Here is a 22,155-nt window from a genome sequence, read left to right on the forward strand (position 1 = left end):
CACTTCTGCCTCAAAATTACTTCGAGAAAACCTTTCACCAATTTCTGAGTAGTAAGTGTCTCATCTAGCCTGATTAAGTTTCTGATTATCTGTAATCTTACACCATTAGTGAAGCTGAATTCCTTTACTGCAGATCATCTAGGTGTTTTCTTTCTCAGCAGCGTCCTGCCGTGGGGAATCTCTGTTTTTGAAGCAGTTAGATTACAATTTTTACAAGCATTTACAATATGCAGCTAGCTCCTCCCTACACCACCATCTCAGCCTTTGAACTGAGAATGATCACACAGTGACACCAAGAATGACTAGTGATGACCAGTGATGTCTTTCCAGTGTTCTGCCCCAGATCCATTTTCTTAAGAAATTGTGTTGAGGTAATCCTTGATAACCTTTTAAAACATTTCTATCACTGTGAAGTCAAGGCTTCAGGCTGGCATCCATAGTTTTTGTGGGTTTTTCGGGGCTATATGGCCCTGTTCTAGACGATTTTCCTGACGTTTACCAGCATCTGTGGTGGCATCTTCAGAGATTCAATGGCCTTACTGCTTCAGTACACATGCATGAATATTTTAAAGATGTCAGCTTCAATAAATCTATTTTAGGAAAAATAGTCATCTATATAATATAGATGGCCTACCCAATATTCATATCCTATGTATTTCCCTCCCTTCCCTTCTATATACTTTCCCTTTTTTTTCTCTCCCCTTTTTTTTATTCATCATCATCATTCCATCTCATCATCATCATCATTCATCTCATCTCCCCTGGATGCAGAGGGGCATGGTGTGTGTGCATGTTCACCCCCAAAAATTCTTTATAGACCAGTCACTACAACCTCCTCACTCTAAAAATTGCCCACTTCCGCTGTGACCCGCTCATCAGAATGTAAAAGAGGAGTGTTTGCCAAGTTCACTTCCTTCTTGAACATAGGAAGTGAAACTAACAGTGGCAAAGATGTGCTGCAAGATAATTTCTTGTCTGTAATCTGTCCCTTGGGGCTGGTTACAGCATTATTAGAGAGTTGGGGGAACGACTGTACAAGCAACAATATGATTCAGTATGCATTTTATGTGATCTTCAGTTACCCTAAATCAGCTTTTGAATAACCAGTAATGTTTCCTGTACTGTAAATTGACAGATAACAACCTTGTTAAAATAAATAGAAAAAAATGTTTGGTTACCTTAGGAAGGGCTTAACAAACTTTACCACTAATTCTCCTCATTTCCTTCCTCATTTCTCCCTCCTTGCTCTTTACAAAGCCTGCAAAGTGTTAGAAGGAAGTCGTGTTTACCAGCTGAGAAAGTACAACAAGCACCCACATTTGCAAAATAAAAAACTGCCAACGAAGGGAACTGTTCATTATTCCTCTTTCTAGACAAGAATGGGAAAACACCTGCAGGTATCGGATCTCTCTAAAATAATATACATAGTATATACATAGATATTTACAAATGCTTATTTTGTCTTTTTATTACTTCATCCTGTTAAGAAGACATAAGGAGCTCAGTGCATGTGTGGACAAGAGGATAAAGAGAAATGACAGTTCTTCCTACGCTACTCAAGGATAGCAGTATTTTAAATTCTAATTTAAGCTTCCTAACACTGGTTACCTGAAATGTATGCAAATCTCTGTGCAGGCCAATATTTCCTTTCATGTGTGTGTGTGCGAGCTGGGTTCATAGAGCTCAATGACATGTGAAACAGGAAGGATAAAGCAGTATGCTATTTCCTTTTCAGTCTGACCCCCAAGAGGGCCAACATAATCAACGCACTTGGGCATGAACTTGTCAGTACACAGCCACCAGATGCTGGAATTCATAAATGCATTTAAGTAATGTACGTTCTCTTTACAGAATCCACTGTGCAGTGTTTGAGCTCTTCACAAATGTTTTGAGCTTCGAATGCTTTTACTGGTGCAATTCACAGTGCAGCCAAGCTGCAAAGTTCAAATTTAAGTTCAGTTAAATGAAAGGGCATTTTGTTAATAAGGGGACAGTTGTTTCTATGACTCTTTTTGCATTGTTTTGTCTGAATGGCACTATGACCAGGGTGAATAACAGTACGCCTGTGGACTCTATGGACCTTCCCAAGGTGTTTTGTCAGGGTCCCAAAGGACCCCTCAATGATTTTGTAATTTTGGAGGTTTGAGTGTGGAGGTTCTTTTTCTCAGAATTGAGATCAGTAGATTGTGTATGTGTGTCTCTCTCTGTGTGTCTTTCACCCTGGTTGGATTGAGGTTTTTTGGAGGGGGTATTTTTAAAACAGAAGTGGCTTTGGCTTACTGACTGTTTTAAAAGGCTGCTCTTGGACTTAAAACTCCCAGACCCCCCAAAATGGCATCCCTATAACGCCCAGTTTGTCAGAGATAAACCTGTTAATCACATTGTTGAGTTCAAGTGTAAAACTAGTTTAAACTCATTAACTCACAGGAGAAGCAGAGGGGAGAGGCAGGGGAATCTTTCCCTTCTAGCAGGTTAGGCAAAAGCAAATTCTGCAGGTTCTCCTAGCTTGGTTCTTCTCATTATAAGATGCATCTTGGCCATTCTGTCTGCGATGGCCACATAGTCCTGGTTTACATCTGTGAAATGCTGGAGGGTATGAAGTGATGCGTTGTCCAACCCATCCCAAAGGCTTAAGGAGCATTGGATTTGAAATATATTAAAATTAGGATGAACCAAACTGATAAAATGATGAGAAAGGTCTAGATTTGTTTTCTGTTCTTTCTGATTTAGTTTGGAGAGTCCTAGAACATTTTGTGTCGCTCCTGGTGATCAGATAATCTTTATACCAGCTCTCCAGGTCATTTTTTTTTTGCCAGTGCAAAAACCAGACTCTGCTTAGGAGACAGAAACCAAACCAACCAAAATAAGTAAAGGACTTGTCCACATGAAGATGGGAGGAGGAGAGAGGAGGAGAGAGAGAGAGAGAGAGACTCAGTCTTCCAAATAATGAAGAATTATGATAAACTTCTTTATCATCAAAAAAGACAGGAAAACTGTACTTTCTAAGCAGCTGGGTGGAACTCAATGTAGAATTTTGTCTGTGATTTTGTCTTGAGAGTAGCACTGCAGTGTTGTAGGAATTCAATCTGTCCTAAGAGTCTGTGTATTTATCATCTGAAGAAAAAGACAACACCTGTGCAGGTTAAAAGTCAGTACTTTTCAGAAGACTCTTAAAAGAAAGGCTACATTCTGATCAGCACACTTTTCTTTATAAAGAAACAAAGAAAAAACTTTGCTTTGCATTTACTCACATTCTTTGAAACAAACTGTGAGGTACAGCAACTTCAAATGTGGCAAAGACAGGACTGTGGTCGCTTGTCATGATATCAGTGGTGCATCCTAAGAAGAAAGCAGTCCTAAAGACCTTTGTTCTTGACCTCCCAAGGAAGGCAGAAGAATACTATCATGTGTCTGGACTTTGCCAATGATCCATTTTTTTAAAAAGACTTATCATTAAGGAGCAATTGTATACTAGATGGACTTAATAACCCATATGACCATTCACAAGCCTGCAGCATAGCCTGAAACAGCTTGCGGTCGGTTGCTTGAAGGACAAATTGTTGTCACATGAACTGCCCAGGTATACAAATAGTTCTGGGGGTCCTAGACTGTTTCACTCCTGACATAGGGGGATGAGGCCACCCTTATTGTGGAACTCCAAACTGGATTCAATCCTAAAATTTTTGCTTTTTATCTTCATTTCAGCAACTGGCATAATCCAGATCTTTTAAGTGTATACTGAAATTGTAGCTTCATAGCATTATATAGTTCTGGTATGTTATTATTGTTGTAACTTTAGGATTTACTAACTGTGATTACTTTTGTTGTTGTTGTTCTGAGAGTTCTTGTGAAAGATGCCTATAAGCCTCCTACTATCTAGCTAATGAGGCACTTCCCAAGAGCACTTGGCTGGGATCACTTCCCTAACTAGTCACTGAGAATTTTGGAATTGTTTATTATAGAACATCAGCAGGCTGATGTTGCAGTTATTTTGACAGAGAGTAGTCTACCGCACAGGTACTGGCCTTGATAGACTAGCTCTTCTGTCTTAGTAATGGGCTGAAGAAGGCATTCTACACTGAAAAGTGCATTGTCCTCATAGCTATCTTGGCCATCTTCCTCTCCCTTTTCCACTATATATTGTAGTTTAGGGAACACACATTCCAAGCCAGAAGGATAGGATGTATGTGTCGCAAGAACTTGGCAGTGAAAGGCATTCCACAGATTCTGCTCTGATTCATTCCTTTTAAACCAGCTTTGCTGCTATTTTCAATCTGTTATCTACCCACCATAAGACTGACACACAACATGCACCAGGGGATATGATTTCCAGAGCACTCGATCACCAGGATGGCAGTTGTATTTCAACTGCAAACAAAGAAGAATCAATATGGACACATCCTCTGTCAGAAGAAAACCTCTTTTGCCAAAACAACCATGGCTTGCTGCTCTCGGTTATCTTCTTCACTCTACTGTCTCTAAAAAGAGAAAACGTTTGACATCAGATACCACCTGAAACATTACAATACGTATGCTAGAATATATGGCGTACCCCTGTTGCTTTCTGCTTAGTGTAGCGAGTTCTCCCGGGTGTTCCTTTCAAAACGATAGGTTGGGGCAAATGTTATTTCTTCCTCCTCTAAAATAGATTAAAGGGCTTAGTGCATACATCGTAATAGGGCTGGGAAACCATTGGCGTGTGGAATCAAATGGCCCTCTAAATTCCTGTCAAGTCCCTGAGGTTCCTTAGGCGTTCCTACTCCTCTCCCCATGATATCATTTGGCGTTCCCTTTGGGTCATTCTAAAGGCTGAACTGCTCTCTTAGAACTTATTATAGAGGTTTTACTGCTGGCATGTTTGATCTCCCCTTTGCTTTTGGCCCTGGCCAATTCTGGAAGACCCCTTCCAAGAAAATGTATTTAAAATTAATTAACCCTCAGGTTCAAATAGTTTTACAGTTGTTTACATCCATTTTATGTAACCCAATGAAAATTATCCTGTGCCAGTGTGACATAGTGGTTTGAATGTTGGACTATACTCTGGACCAGGGTCAATTTCCACTTGGCTTGACCTTGGGCAAGTCACACTTTCTCAGCCTCAGGGGAGGGCAATTGCAAACCTCCTCGAAGAAATTGTGCCAATAAAAACCCCATGATAGGTTCTCCATAAGTCGGAAATGGTTGAAGTACACAACACAACACAGCAACTATGTACTATGGCACTAATGGCGCTATACTGCGTGATATCTTTCCAACTGATGGGGTCATTTTCTTTACGGATTTTATTGCAGAGGGTGACATGTATTAATACACAGTGGATATATATGAGGAACTGCCAAGATACACCAGCCTTGACAGTTCTGAACAAGACATAATGAAATTTTGTCTCTCATTGACTAACTCTTTATAAGAGTTTTTTTTTCCAATGGTCAGAGAAAAGAAGAGCCAAGGAAAAGCAGTGTCTATTTGTGGCTTAGCAGCAGCCTGTATATCTTACCAAACTGCAGAAACACCTTTGTCTTTCTTTCCATGAGGTTGGTTCAGAATTCAGCAGTTCTGTGTACTGTTGCTGTTTGATTTTGGATGATGTTCTCTGCTTCCTGTAAGGAGAAAATTCGTTATGGTAGATGTACCCCTTCTGTCTTTTTTTCTTTAATAATGCTAGTAGACGCAGTATGGCATCTGAGGGCACAAAATCCATTATAGAGTCCAGCATCACTGTTGTCATTGCATATTTGACACTTTCTCCCTTGGCTGAGCTGCAGTGCTGATTTGGCACAACCTTTCTCTGTCAATGTTTTCTGATTAGATTATACAGACTTTCAAATGCTGCTGGGTTTTGTTGCTGGTGGAGGTTTTTTTCTCTTTTTTTAGGGAGTGTTTCCCCCTGTATTTTTTATTTTGTGGGCACTCATAGCAACATGGGACATGCTGCTTTAGATTAAGGAAGTGGCACATAGGAAAAGGGTTTTGAAACTCTGTCCCACCGAGAAGAAGTGCTCTGATCCAATGTGAAGCCTATGCTGATAATTAAAGCAAATATTTTCCAACGCTTTGCAGTTTTAGTTTAATATTGTTTTAATACTGTTTTATCTCTTGTTATTTGGATTATAGTATTTTCAGTTTGTTTTTTATACTGTATTTTTTGTATTCTATCTGGACCATTGGTTTACAGTTGTATTGTATAGTTTATATTTACATTATTCTTTCCTTCTCTGTGTTTGTGTTGGTGTAAGGCTTTGGCAAGGCATATTTTGTTGTTGTTTAATTTATGAAGCCCCTTGTACACTGGTGGTGCTACCTAAATTGTGGATGATGATGATGATGATGAAGATTCTGAATAACATAGTTCACCTTTAGTTGCAAAGGACTTCTAGCTTTTAGAATGACGGTTGTTATCGTGTGTGTCCCTCTCTGTGGTGTATTCATCTGTCAAGTCAACTCAACTCATGACAGTCCTATGAATGAGAGGACTTCCAAGTCCCCTTCCAAGAGCAATAGCTCTTGCTCAGGTCTGTGGACTGTTTCCTTGAGTGAGTCTATCCATCTGTAATGTGATTGTACTCTCTTTCCTGCTGCCTTCTGTCTTGCCAAGCATTATGTCTTTCTAGTGAGTTATGTCTTCTTATGCTTGTCCAAAAACATACAGTCTTAGTTTAGTCCTCTTGGCTTCTAGGAACAAATACTTTCCCTGACATATCTTGTTATTAATACTTTCCATTTTACATTTTAAAAAAAATTATAACAGGAGAACATCCCAGTGCTACCGAAAACACATTTAAGAAAACACACACACACCACACACACACACACACCACTGGCCGAATGCAAGGTTACCCTGATCATCAGCTATTATCTGATCTTGGAAGCTAAGAAGAATCAGGCAAGGTTAGTACTTGAAAGGAAGATATCTCAGAAGAAGGCATGACAAACCCTCTGAGCATTTCTTGCCTAAGAAAAACTCTATGGAATTCATGATGTGGCCAGAATCAATGCAACTTGCTTGTTATATTGAACATATGCTGACACCTGTTTGAAGGTCACTGGCTGCCATATCGAAACAACACCTCTCTTTTGAAAGGATGGAAAGGTGTCAAAGGACATCTATACCTGTGAGATGTGCTACATTTTGTCCTCAATAAAGAGTTAGGTGGTGAGGGGGGTGGTGGGTGAATGAAAGCAGTACTTGGAAACACATATTACCATAGGATGCAACATCTGTGGACCCCCTGTAAAACTGAGTGAATGAGCCACTATGATTCACAATAACTACATTGTCTGTAAGCAGTCCTTGTGTGCAATAATACAAAGGTACCATAGAGATATATTTGGAGACAGGAGTAAGGATGGACTCTTATATTATAGAAAGTGCCTCTTCTTGGTAATCTGTTCACCATACTTGAGGATATGTTTGAATTTTCAATCATGCTTGCTTAAAATTAGGAAAGTTACTTGTTGGACTATGTCTCCCAAAATCTCCCAAACAAGACCACTGCTTTGGGATTTTAGGATGTATCCCAGTTAGTAACTTCCCCAACATATAGTTCAGAGCTTTACTTTTTAAGGCTTTTGTTGTTGTTGTGTTTATTTTTTCTTAACAACCTACTCTGAAGAAAAGGGGAAGAAGTGACTTTGTGATTGACATATGAGCCGCCAATTGGTGATGTAGGTTTAGCTTCAGTAAAATAAAAAAATCTAGGTTTGTTGGGAGTTGAATCCAAAAAACGTTATGCATGGATGCAAATGAGGTGAGTGCTTCAGCAGTGAGTTCACCACTGAAATTATGTATGCCTATATAAATGAGAGGTTGACAGGTCCTAGTTCAAGTTTTTTCATCTATCAATTTCTAGATGCCAGGCATCCTCTCTGTTCAACTCTTCATTTTTATGGTGGAAATAATAATACAGGCCAACTTACAGAAGTTTTGTAAAAACTATGTGTGCAAAGTATTCTAAACACATCAAATGCTAAGTACTATGTTTCATAGAAAGAAAAGGGGGGTTTCTACCGTTGGGGGTAACTCTAAGCGGTAATTCAGGTCTCCTAGCCAGAGGATGAGTAAGCGGTGAGTGATGTTAAATGGATTCAACTTCTTGTCCGCGCGTGACAGAAAACGCAGAATACTTGTATAATTCTGGTTCGCCAATAAACAAAAAAGAGAAATATGCTTAATAGACTGTTTTATTGCATACTGAAGGGGAAGACCAGAGGCTGATGTTAAGACTAAAGGATAGCAGAGTTATGCTAAAAAGAAAGGGATTCTGAATCAATGAAATGTTTAGTGGTGCATTATTTAAGCGCATAGGAATCTAAGGAGAAGCAGTAAGCAGAGTTTTTGACCCTATCAACCAACTGTCTAATTTACAATACAACTGAAGGAATGAAAAAGTTTAACATGAATAGTTTTTTACATGGTGCTTGCTTTGTAATTTCCATATAGCTAAATGATGCTGTTTCATGATTGGCTAATGTATATTTCCAAACTCTTGTATGTTTTTGATGGTTTATGCTGTGCTAGTAGATGTTCCAAATATGTATAAAGTTTTCTACAGTGTCAAGTTGCTCACATTTAGTGCTGACATCGGATTGCCACTGGTCAGTAAATAAGTGTTGTATTCATTCATGATGCTTCCATTCTTGAACCTGCAATTGAAGTTTCCCCTTCATACTTAATTTGTTATATTGTTCCCATGCTTTTATTTATTATTCTCAGCAAAAAAACAGAAAACCAGAGCAACAGAATTCCAACAGATAATTAAAAAGTTTAAGGGACAGTAAATAATACGGTGAGAAAACCAGGGATAGAACAACAGAGCCATAAACAATACAAACTTACAAGTGTTATTGTTGATATGGTTTGTATACAGCCTTATGCATTATGATCTTAACGCATAAGGCTAATACACACATATCAACAATATACTCTTGTAAGAATATATAGAGTGATAATAATAATAAAATAATCAGTCTCAATGCGTGATACATAGTCCTGCTGTCACATATGGAATTCCACAAACAATGCCATGATAAAAATCATTTGGTCTCCTTCCTTAACTGTGTTTGACACATTACGTATGTCAAACATTGGTCTATGATCAAACTTCCTTACTTGTGATACACCACACACACACCAACACACACACACACACACCTTATAGCCTATGAAAGACTTGATTTACAGGATATATTGTTACATGGAAAGAAAAGACATGCAGCTTCCTTTATAGAGCTTACTTACATTAACTTACCTAGTATTTGAGTAATTGGATTTAAAGAGAAAGCCAAAGACTGAAAAGTTAAAAGGTGTTTACATAAACAGGGATAGAAAAGAAGATTGTGCTACTTTTACAATATTTTTAAAAAGATACCTCTAATCCAGGGAAGCTTACAGAGGTTGCTGTACTAGAACTCTCATCATCCACTATCATGGCTGTGCTAATGGAAACTTTATACCAACAACACTTGGAGGACCATACATTCCTCACTGCCCCTAAAAGTGGATATTCACACTTTTCCTTTTTTTAATCTCAAAACTGCTCCAAGCACAGATGTGTACTTGCATATGATATCTGATATCATTTACAACAAAACAGCAATGTATTGCAACACTACTCTTTTCTTTTGTTTCCTTCAGATTTACCTTGACATAAAAGGTGCTATATAATTTGACCAAACACTATGTAGAACAAATGAAGATATATGTTCCCTTGCGAGATGACAGTTCTATAATACTGCTTTCAAACCACTGAAAAATTATCATTTCTGCCCAGTCAAACACTGGGAACAGAAAGGCTTCTGTGATTCTGGATTTTCTTGAGTGAATGCCTTGGCCTGTTACAGACAGCCAAATAAGCTGCTTCGAGTCACAGTGGAGGTATGGTGTTTCATGATGCATGCGTCCTAAGAGTCTGAAGTCGCACCAAAGCCATGCTCCAGACTGGAGCGTGGCTTTGGTGTGGCTTCTGGACTCTTAGGACGCATGATCATTGAAACACCATACCTCCACTGTGACTCGAAGCAGCTTTATTTTGGCTGTCTGTAACAGGCCATTGTATGACAATAAGTGTATCAGTCTCTTAGTGTCCATCACTGTGTATTAATTACGCTTGTCAGATCTCAGGCATGGCCCTGAGTCTTAGGGTCTAAACCATCTTCTTTGGTTCTCAGGGGCGGAGGGGGAGGAAACTCAAGGTGAGAGTGTTCACTTGAAAAGTATGTGAATATTTATATGTCCTTATTTGTTAGCCCACGCAGCTGCATCTGACACTTAACTGTATTGCTTACTGACATCACCGGGGCTGCCCCTCTTAAAAATCACTCTTGTAACATCACAAGGTCAGTCTCCTGTGACATTACAAGGGCCATCATCACTAGTCTCAAATTTTGGCCTGAATTCTCAGGACCTGAACAGTCCTGACCTGGAACCAGAACTATGACTAGAAATACACTCATTATTCATTTGGAATTGAAATTTATTTGGGCATATTTTGTTGTGTTAACTGCCCTTGAGTCGACCTTGACTCATGGCGACTCTTGGATGAGACATCTCAGACCCCTCACCTCCTCCTAGCTCTGCTGCGGTGTCTGGGGTTCAGGCGTTCAGGCCCTGATCTCCTTATTGAGTCCAGCCATCTGGCACACAGTCTTTCTTTCTGCTGCATTCACCTTTCTCAACTTTGTTTTCCTTAATGGGTCATGCCTTCTTATGATGTCCAAAGTATGACAGTCTCCGTTTCTCACCTTGGCTTCCAGGGAGTTCAAGCTTGATTTCTTCTAGAGTATTGTTTGTCTTTTTGGCCACCCATGGATCCTCAACACTCTTTCAGACAACATCTCAAAATGAGTTTCTTTCTCTCTGCTTTCTCATTGTCTAGCTCTCATATTTTATGGTGATATGATAGGTAGGGTTGCCATATCCTGCTGGGGGTGGGACTTTCCCGGTTTGGGGCGGGTCCACACGGTCCTGCCCCGGTTGCCGCCCTGGGATTTCCCCCCCTCCCAGCGACGGGACGCGCAGGCAGGGCCAAAGGGCCTCTCAGCGAGGCCCTTCCCCTGCCTTGCCGCCTCCTCTGCCGGTGAGGGAGGGGCCTGACAGGGCCAAAGGGCCTCGCCTAGCGAGGCCCCTTTCCCTGCCGATGGCATCCGCGAGAAGAGGGAAGGGCGAGAGCCGGGAAGAGGCGGGGGAGGGAGGGGAGAGGAGGGCAAAGGGTGAGGCAGAAAGTAAAATGAGGGAGACGAAGAAGAAGAGGAAGAGAGAAAAGAGCAGAAAAAGAGTTAAAGGAGTACAGAGAGGGAGGCAGAAATTAGTACGTCGCGGCATAGTCTGATTCGTCCCGGCATATCCTAACCGCCGCTTATCTCTTGCTTCGTCTTTCGCATCCGTCTCTTCTCTCACTATCTTCCTTCTTCCTCTTCTTTCACTCCTCCGCCTGTCCCCTCTTCTCCTCTCTTCTTTCTTCCTCCTTTTCTTCTTCTCCTTTCCTCCTCTTGCTGTCTTCCACTCTTCCTCCTCTTCTGGTTTTTGGCCAGAAAGGGAAGCACATTTCTCTCTCGTCTAGGTAATGCCAAATGTCCTCCATTTTGATCATGCCTAAGAAACATGCATTTATATGATTTTTTTTAAAAGACATCAATTTTTGTGTGTGTCCTCCATTTTAAAAAAAATGTGCCTACATTGAAAATTTTGTCCTACATTTGTCCTACATTGTCCCAGTTTAGGAGGTCTTGACTATGGCAACCCTAGTGATAGGGAATACAGTGGCTTGGATGAATCTAATTTAGTGCTCAGTTGTTTAAGGCTCATGATTCTAACGTTAATGCTTTATCCTTTAGGATCTTGTCTACTTCTCTGATTTCTTGACTGCAGCTCCTGTAGTGTTACCATGTGACTACATGCCTCCAAGTCACCTGGCTACTTATGGCTGACTCCATGATGTCATGGATTTTTAGGTATGGAAGGGCCTGAACGATGGGGCAAAAATTAAATGCTTTCGGTCTCTTTGGAAGTATGCTGTTTTAAATGACACATCATCTTAAGATGCCAGAAGCTGCACCAAAGCTGCGTTCAGTCCTTAGGATTGAGCATGTCTTTGGCGCGGCTTCCAGCTCCTTAGGATGCATGCATCATTTAACAGCACACTTCCAAGAGTGACCAAAGCAGCTTTATTTTGGGGCTGTCTGTTCCGGCGCCGAATTCAGTTCCTTCCCCTGAAATATAGCCTACAGGCCTCATCCAAGTACAAAACAGGGCTGACCTGCTTAGCTTCCAAGATCAGACGGATCGTGATATTCTTTTAAGTTTTAGACACAGGAGATTACCGCACTAGGTAAAAATCGTTCCCCAATGCGTTCTCACGGGCGCGAGCTGGACGTGGAGGGCCAGACGCTAGTTTACCGCACAGCGGAACGCCGCCGTCGCCGCCGGGCATTCCAAACTTGTTCCAATGTGTTCCAGGGAGGCCATTTCTGGGAATCCGTTCCCAGAAATGGCCTCCCTGGAACCACATTTGGAAACATTTGGACAAGCCCGGCGGCGACGGCGGCGTTCCGCTGTGCGGTAAAACTGAGCGTTCTGTTCTGGCCCTCATCACGTTCCAGGCTCGCGCCCGTGAGAACGCATTGGGGAACACTTTTACCCTAGTGCGGTAATCTCCACAGTGTTATCATATCAAAGTACATACAAATGTTTATCTGTTCTCTAAGCTACTGCATCACAACAAGAAAATTAAGAAAATTGGTTTTTCTCCAGTTTCCCAGCACATATATTCCAGAATCACCACCTTGAACAAGCGCCTTGCCTGCACCACTAAAATGAGAATGCTGGGGGACAGAAGGGAGACCCTGCAGTATGTGTTGCCATGGGAATTAGAAAATGCTGCAGGAAACTGAAATTGGGGCAGGGAAAGAAAGAAAAATAATGTGCTTAAACACAGCTCTTGATTCTATTGCTTTATATAGGCATGTTTATATAGTTTCTATTTCTGAAGTACGCAGAACAAAAAGAGCTATGAATCTAACAAGCAACTATAAGCAACAAGACAAGCAAGAACAAACAGTTAAAAGCCCTCTGCGATCATTCTCTTACTAGACTGTTCCCTTATGAACCACAAGCACAACACCGCCAAACACACAAACCAATTATCTGCTATTCTTCTTTCCTTTTCTATGAAGGGATTGTACAGTTCCAAATGTCTGAATTATCTAGCTACATTGTGTGTTTATGGTTGGGGATGGTGTGGCTATATGGCAGCTCTTGTGCAGTAACTTTCTCTCCCTAGGAAAATAAAATATGAGGACTCTAAGGACTCTTCTGATGTGTCACCAAAAGGAGGGAGATCTTCATTCCCATTATTCTTGAGGCAGAAGCATGAGCCCAGAACTTCAGAAGGCCTGTTTATCTTTCCCTGGCCACAAGATATTTGGGTCAAAAAGTACATAGATGTGGATGCTTTGGGCATGTGCAAGCCTGCTGCAGCCAGGGATGCCCAAATTCAGTATTTTAGGGACCTTTCATGTGTTTTGCTGAGATTTGGGGAAGGAAAATTCTGGTCTAACTTTAGCAAAAGAAAACATGGAGGAAGAAAGGCACCAGATTTTCTTCTCCTCCTGTACTTTTCCTCTCTAAAGAGTTTATCACACAGGCGAATCCCATGCAGAAACTGGATTTAAACTGAAAAAAACCTTCAAAAACGGATAGTTTTTTAGATCACATTTGGGGTTGATCTGAACAGAAAGTAGACCCCCCACACACACACAAAAGTGAGTTGTTTTTCAGACAACGTTAGTGTTAATCAGAATTAATGCAACATTAACCTGAATGGAAACTAGACAAAACCCACTCCTTTTTATTTTCGGAAAATCCAGAAAGTAAAAAGGGGCGGGTTTTGCCTATTTTCTGTTTGGGTTAATGTCACATTAACCCCTTCGTGTGTGAAAATCAACCCACTTTTGCATTTTTTCCTGTTTTTTACATCCTATTTCTGCACAGGATTTTGCAATTTGTCCCCGTGTGATAAACTCCAGAGTTTTTCTCCATCCCTGATTCCCCATACAGAAAGAAAATAGAGAACCAAGAAACTGTTTCATAAAATCCTTATGAAAATATGACAGTGTGACAACATTTGGGATACCACTCCATAATAGACATTTGGATGCCCAAAAAGGGTACTGCAGGGTTGGAAAGGGGCAGAAAAAGTCAAGAAATATGCCCAGGGATTTGGATCATCTTCTATATGAGGAAACACTGAAGAATGTGAACTTTTGGTTCAGAAAAAAAAGGTGACCAGGAGATATTATGGAGGTTTATTATAAAATTAGAAATGATGTGGAGAAAATGAATAGGGACATATTCTTCTCGCTCTTATCATACTAAAATTCAGGGACATCTGGTCAAATTAACTGCTAGTTGATTTGAGAGAGAATTTTAAAAAAAGCACTTCTTCATGTAGCATGCAATTTATGAACTTTACTATCACAAATGTACTGATGGACACCAGCTGGGAACTCATCTAGACAGGGTCATTTTGAACAATTTGTGCTGCATTGTTCTGTGACATTTAATATAATCTCTTCTCATTTTTCCTTCCAAATGCTGCCTCCTGACTGTTTTTTAACTGCAGCAGTGTGGTTCATAAAAACAGGTTATTTCGGTTCATGTGTGGGTGTCTACTGGTGATTTGGGCTGGGATATTGGTGTAGGGGTGTCATATCCCCTCACTCCTCCTGAATTTCCCTTCTATTTTCAGTGGTTTTTCCAGACATATTTTTCATCTTCTTAAAAGCCGCTGTTTTATTTTTCTAAATTCTCCACAACATTAGCACTAAGATGAAAGCTGAAATTCTTTTTCCAAATAGTGCAGTAATCCTTTGGTTTACAGGACCATGTCAAGTTGCCCATTCCTGCTCACGCGATGAATCCAAGAGCTCATCTTCTTTTTAAAAAATAAATAAATTTCTTGCACTTCACTAAAAGGTAGGAGTCATTTTGGTTAATCAGTGGTTATGTGGGCTGGCATATTCTTCAAAAGGGGAAAGGGCATATACCCTACACACAGTACCGTAAGTCTCTAAACTAAGAAATAGCATCAGAGCAGCCATTTATTTATTATGGACACTTATTACTTCAGATTGTCCATTTGGTGACTTGCTAAATTTTCCAGTTATTGTATAATATATAAATACCATAGGGTATAAATACCATAAATAAATAAATAAATAAATCTTTTTTGTATGCACTAGTCATACCACAGTAAACATATGCTATTCTTGGTTCATAGGTGTAACAGCAGTATTATTCAGTAACTGCCAGAGTCTTCCCCATGCCTCTTTTTAATTTCTTTTCTTTAACCCTCTTCAGAATAGCATTAAGTGGCATTTGCTCCCTCCTTTCCATTTCACTATTTCAACTTGATTCACTAGGACTAATCTAGAGAGGTTTAAAAGAAAAGAAGAGGAAAAAGCAAAGCAACACAATGCAAAGCAATGCAACACCACATAGTGCTAAGCACAGGCCAGAATATTTACTATAAATGAACCCAAATGTTCACTGCCTTTATGAACTGCAATATTTGAAATGCACCTGGAAGATATTAGTTTTTAAATGCCAAGTTTTTTTAACAGAAATAAAAAAGTGGGGGGACTGAGTTGAAAAAATATGCAATTAGCAGAATGCCATTTAGATCTTTGGGGAGGAAGTACTACATACTTCAGAGAAACTCACCGCTAGATCAGCACATTTGGTCTGTCTGGATGAGCCCTTAAGCTGCAATCCTGTAATTCTTCACATTGGAGTTTATCAGACAAGGGAAATTGGAAGTATAATCCAATGGCAATCCGTACGCAATCATGGGGTTTCACGTTCTTGCGTGATAGACAACCACACACAATTTCGGGAGTCAGTTTGAACGCAATCATGGGGGTTCACGTTATTTGACTACCACATGCAAATTCGGGCAAGGACATGCTATTTTCAGGCAATGGGAAGCCAGTTCGAACGTAATTTGCATTCATGTAAATTAGCTAAACTAGCGAATTCATGTGAATGTGTTATGGCCCCACTTTCTTTTCATTCGAGTTTAAGAGAAATTCCTCCCGTTTGATAAACTCCTAAGATTCTTCTTGAAGATAGCAACTAGTAATTTCAACAGTTTTCATTCTGCTGTGAGAAAGTCTTTGAACACCACAGTATTTGCAACTCAGGATTTATTCTGTGCAAAATTCAGACATGGTTGTTTTTGTGCAGAAAACAGCATTTTTTTGTGCAGGAAACAGCATTTTCTTTGTGGAAAACAGGAAAGAATATTTGAAAATATTCAAAAATGGTAGGAAAATATTTGAAAATATGAAAAAACGACTGGAAACTATGTATTTTGATTGTTGAGAAACCCTGATAAGAATGCTAAGCTAATGAAAATCTTTGCCATCTGGAATTTATTCTGCCCAAAATTCACTGAACTCCAGAGGCTTCTCTTCCCTTATAATCTTAAATAATGGCTGAAGGATTTAACTACAGGGATGTAACATGTGTGTTTGTGTGTATAAAAGTCAGTTCCCTTCTTCTACATGTCCCTTTTACTATTCAAATAGGATTCCTCCCCACATTTCATTTAACTATTTGTGATGACAGGAATGTCTGTATCAGCAACAACAGCTTTCTTTCCAGTAGCTCTCAGAAAGATACTATAAATTTACCTCTGTTTCTTTTCACTTCCTGAAGTCAAATGGCTGTTCACAAAGCCAAAAGAGGTTCCATTAAACATGAAGGACACCCCAACAGCACCTTTGTTGCCTGAGAGGGAAAAATAAAAGCAGAGACATAAAGAAATCAGTCTGCCCCTAACTAGAACTAATTGAGCAAAATATTTCTTAAATGAGGCAGAAGATGTGGAGCATAGGGAATTTCAGATTCAAAGCCTGAATGCTATTGATATCTCCAGCCAAAACAGACCCATTAAATCAATGAGATCTGTATGTTGACTCACCATTCAGCAATTGATTCAGTAGGTCTACTCTAGTTGAGACCATGGATAGGATTCAGGCAAACATATATAATGCAGAACTCAAGTGATGATTTTCTTCAAAAAGCTTAGAAACATGAAAGCTGAATTTCCCTGTATGAATCAACTAACTTCTGTCTATTCACACAGAGGTTTTCAGGCAAATGAAAAATATCTTCCAGTGCTATTGTTTTAATGGTCAACCTCAGTTTTAATCCTTTTAGTAAAATTGTAATGGTAATAAAAGGATTTATGTACTTGCAAATGCACCTGACATTCCTGGATGCCTGCCACTCCTACATTCTATTTACAAGCAGAACCGTATAAGTCCTTCTAACTTAATGACAATTTTACTGACAAGGATAGTTTTTGGAAACACTGGCATAACCAATTATGTCTAACGTTGTTGTTGTTGTTGTTGTTGTTTATATCCTGCCCTTTCCCCTAAAACTGGGACTCAGAGTGGCTTACAAGTTAAAATACTGTACAATTAAAAACATAGAAATATGTTACATTAAAACAGAATTAAATTATTACAACATTAAAACAGATTGCATAAAAATAAAATATAGTTAAAAAGAGAAAGGTGTTTAAAATACTTTAAAAGAAGACAACATCCAGCCCGATTTTAAAAAACCTTCTGCTTTAATTATGAATAAGTTAAGTATTGCATGCATATATACATTCTCACAATATGCTCTAGGATTCACCCACAAATGCTAAATATGATATTACTACAATATAATATATTGCTTAATTTACTAATATATTTCCCAAGGAATTAATCCACATAGCACCAAAAATTTCACTAACAAGAGTAACAAGAAAGCAGTTACTTTGAAGAAAGAAGTATTTTAAGATAAGTCATTTTTAGCATCTGCTTTCCCCTTGTTTAAATATACCACCTTTGCTTCCTCAAAGGTTTGATGTAATAATCAAACAAAAATATTTCATGATACTTCATTAATAATAATAATAATAATAATAATAATAATAATAATAATAATATTTATTTGTATCCCACCCCTCTGAGAACAATCGGGGCAGCTAACAAAGTTAAAAAGACAAAACATATAAAATCCCTGGTACCCTCCCCTCCTTAAAAAAGTATTAAATCCAATGCAATATTTAAAAAACAGAAAACAACAACAAACAAACAAACATACAAGTTAAAAACTGACCAGAAGGTCAACAACATCATACCAACAAACAATCAGTGGGAGCAGCAGTATCTTTCCCAGACATTTTTCTAAGGCTGGGTTCTCTATTCTGGGAAGGCCTACTGGAAGAGATCCATCTTAACAGCCTTTTTAAAGCTGTCTAAGGATGTAAGTACAGTAGATGGATCTCATCTGGCAGGCCGTTCCACAGTTCAATGTGCAAAACTCACAGCAGACAACTAAAAATGCTCAGTTTTTGAAAAGCCTCACTCCAAGCCACAAAATGAAGCAGTGTTAAAAGATGTTCAAAAGAGGCTTGGCTGCACTGATATTAGGCCAGATTAATTAAGGAACAGCAGAAATATGCAGGTACATTGTGGTTACAAGAGTTGATGCTTAATACATTTGTTGATAGGAAAGGAAGAACCTGTCATATCTGACAGATTTGGCGCATTCTCTCAATATCCAATGTTACATTTGTTCTAGACCATTTTCACATCAATTTGCAGTTTTTCTTCCTAGGTGCCCCTATTTGTATACATTTTCTAGTGCATTTCTTCACATTTGTGCTTTTTAATACACACTTTTCTAGATGTTTGTATAATGTAAGCAATTGCTCCATATATATTTATGTTTATTTCTCTTTCTCTCGATAGCACACACACATACACACACAGAGTTTACTTTTCTCTCTGATTAATTTTCAGATTTGTGAAATGCACTGCAGATAATATAACTATTTCTGTTAAATGTGTAGGTTGGGAAAATATGAATTAAATGTGTGTGTATACACGTGTGTATGTTCCTTCAATTTGCCTGTTGACATATGGTGACCCCATGAACTTCATAAGGTTTTCTGAGGCAAAGAATACTCAGAGGTGGATTTGCCAGATCCTTTCTCTGAAACACAGCCTACAGCACCTGGTATTCATTGGCAGTCTCCCATGCAAGGACTAACCGGGTCTGATTCTGCTTAACTTCCAATGTCAGATAGCATCTGGTGCCATTATGGTAGGTTCTCATTAAATACAATATAATTTTAATTAAGTCTGTGTACTTTATGCTGTAGAGGTTGTTAGCGGTGTTATCATATGCTTATAATACAGCCCTGTACAGATATTCATACTTATATTTGTGCTCATATTTGTCAAAAGAGCAGACCACACATTAAATAAATGGATTCTGGTGATAATTTAACAGCATTGAAAGAGTGGATCCAGAAAGAAATCTGTCAAAAATTGAAGGATGCCTGTATATTATATTATTATATTATCATTTGTACTATCATTTGTTGTGCTCGCAATTTTGTAAAACTTACAAATACATTAAAATTGGGTATAAAAGGAAATTCTGTAGTTGCAAAGCAGAAAGAATATATGCCTATTTGCAGGTTTGTCATTGCAGGAGACTGTGATGGGACCTTCTCTTAAGTATGCTTCACCCGAACCTTACCCAATCTGTTTGCAATTCCAGTCTTCACATTGTCAATACAGAGGTGGCTTATGCGGTTCTCATGTTCTGGCTTGGCCAAGACAACAATTCTGATGTTCCAAAGAGTATGAATTGCTATCTAATAAGAAAAACAGGAACAAAATCAGCTGTCGCCAACTTTGATAGGACAGAGCTATGACAAAGCCTTTTCCTTTTTTAAACTGTAACTCTCAGAACTCCAAAGCCATCATGAGTACTGGCTGTGCTGCTGGGGAATCCTGGGAACTGAAGTCCAAGAAAGCAACTTTTATAAGCTCTGGCTGATAAAATTATTTCTCTTATGACAAACAGAAAGAAGTATATGGTAAATCCATTACGAGCAGCATACTGCTGGTTAAAAGGTTTTCACTTCAGAAACATGTTGCTCATGTTAGATATCTATTGAGATTAGCATATAGAAATAAGTTATTGACTAAAGGCTGTGTGTTTGATACCCACCTTGATTTTCTACAGCAACTAGTGCTATATTTATATTCTTGTGTAGGATAACAGTTACAATAACACAGTGGATACAAACAAAGTGTTTGTACACCGTTTGTTATACAGAAACTGCATTTTACTTCATAATAGAGTGAGCGACATGAGCAACCTTAATTGTTACTTGCTCATTATTGATAAGGAGCAGTACAAGAAATATGCACACTGTATCTGGTGTGTATTAAATTTGTCTTCAGAAATAAGATCTATTTTTTTAAAAAAATAACTCAAGTATGTTTACATATGCAGTTAAAAGATTGTACATTGCTGTTTGTACAGATCTCTCAGTACAGTCTATTGTCCCTAGTAAAACATAATTGGACAAAGTGTGGCCCTACAACCACATCTGGACTCCAAGATGTTTGTGTAGCCCTCAGCACTTCCAGAATGCCTAAACCAACTTCTTCTTTCTGGCCAAAACAGAGGGTGAATTGCCACTCCTGGAAGCCTCCAAGTGCAACAATTTGCTTCTTAAGTAGACTGCAAGGCTTCTCTGTAGCATTTAACATTTTAAGAAATGATTTTTGAAACCCAGATATGGGCTTATGGGCATTTTGGTTTTCTTCGTTTCTTATTTGGTTGAACATGCAGCCTCCAAAGGGACCTGGGGCATGAAAGTGGCCCCCAGATCTCCTACAGTTGCTCACTCAAGTACAGTATAAAGCATGATGTGACAGTAGGAAAAGAAATCCTTACCACCTTAAAGCTGATACTGGTAATTTTGTGCAAAGACTGTCTTAGAATCTCTTGCCATTCTCTTTCTCCCAGGGAGTCCTCCTGCGTGCCAATCACATAGATGTCATGGGGAATATAGTCAGCGGTGTCATCCCGGGTCTTCCCTTGACCCTTTGAAAGAAACCAGGAACTGATCTTCTTCGGTGGAGGAGCATCACCTGGATTGGCAAATCCAAAAACAACACCAACATAGGAAACTGTAAGAGTATTGGCCTCTCTGACTCAATACTGTCTTACAATGATTGGTAATGGGTTTCCAGAGTAACATAAAGCGACTCCCAGTTCTAAATGGAGCTAATGGAGAATAAAAATGAGACATTCTAGATGCAAACCATCGAGCTATCCCCTCGGCCTCCAGGTCTTGAAGCAGGGATGAGAAGAGTTACTTCTTTGGACTATAATGCCCAGACTCCCTCCACTGCAGCCACCTTGCAATGAAAGTAGCTGTCAAATCCATTAATAGTTAATTTACATTGAATCATAGCTTGTGAGTGACTTCTTGGACTACAGTTCCATGGACACAGGGATTGTAGAAGTAATAGTCCAAAAAGGTAAATTTGATATATTATCTAGCCAAAATAGTATAAAATCAATAAAAACACACAAAGCTAAAAACATCACTAAAACACACACACCATATAAAACCACCCTGCCCTGATTATATGTTAAAAAGATAAACATATAGTGTGAATGAAAATCAGACCCAAAAATATGTTTGTTCCCACATTTTTTCTCTTTCAACATAGGGAAATCAAATCTGAATTTTCAAAAAAGCAATTGGTATATATATTATTCAGATTTATACCCATGTTCCAGGTGCCAATGAAGATGGTAATCATGTCAGGCTCTGGATGTTCAGAATGTTTATTCTTCATTTGTTGGAGAAGTTGGCAGAAGCCTTCTCTCTTCTGAAAATTGCAGAGCAAAAGAAGAAGGAATAGGATCAACAAGATAATGCTATCATTCAAGGAGTCACTTCAACAATTACATGAAAATTGGAGAAAATTTTTCTCACATGACAGGACTAGATGTGGTATGTAGATATTTTGCAGAAATAAGTAGATGAAACCATATTCTTGGGGGGGGGGGTTCAAAATGGCCATTTCTAGTGCCCTCTCTTGTGTTTGTAATTTTTTTAAATGTTAAATAAAATTGTGATTCTTCTTCTTTCTTTCTTTTTTAAGACACCAAGACCTCCCTTAAACTGAGTCAGACCACTGGTCCATCTAGTTCAGTACTGTCAAACTCTGACTAGCAGAACCTGTCAAGGGTTTCAGGTGACATTATTTCCCATCTTT

The 22,155-nt window shown here is 39.1% G+C and overlaps 1 protein-coding gene across 1 annotated transcript in view; it reads right to left on the reverse strand.

The window, feature by feature from the left end:
- Positions 1 to 22,155, reverse strand: part of INPP5D (inositol polyphosphate-5-phosphatase D) — a 99,623-nt gene that overhangs the window by 25,920 nt on the left and 51,548 nt on the right. The window contains 4 exon segments of the mRNA XM_042460630.1: positions 16,690 to 16,786; positions 19,607 to 19,724; positions 20,819 to 21,015; positions 21,663 to 21,765. Coding sequence (XP_042316564.1) covers positions 16,690 to 16,786; positions 19,607 to 19,724; positions 20,819 to 21,015; positions 21,663 to 21,765 — 515 coding nt within the window.

The sequence above is a fragment of the Sceloporus undulatus genome, chromosome 3 (assembly GCF_019175285.1).
Source record: "Sceloporus undulatus isolate JIND9_A2432 ecotype Alabama chromosome 3, SceUnd_v1.1, whole genome shotgun sequence".
Classification (NCBI taxonomy): Eukaryota; Metazoa; Chordata; class Lepidosauria; order Squamata; family Phrynosomatidae; genus Sceloporus; species Sceloporus undulatus.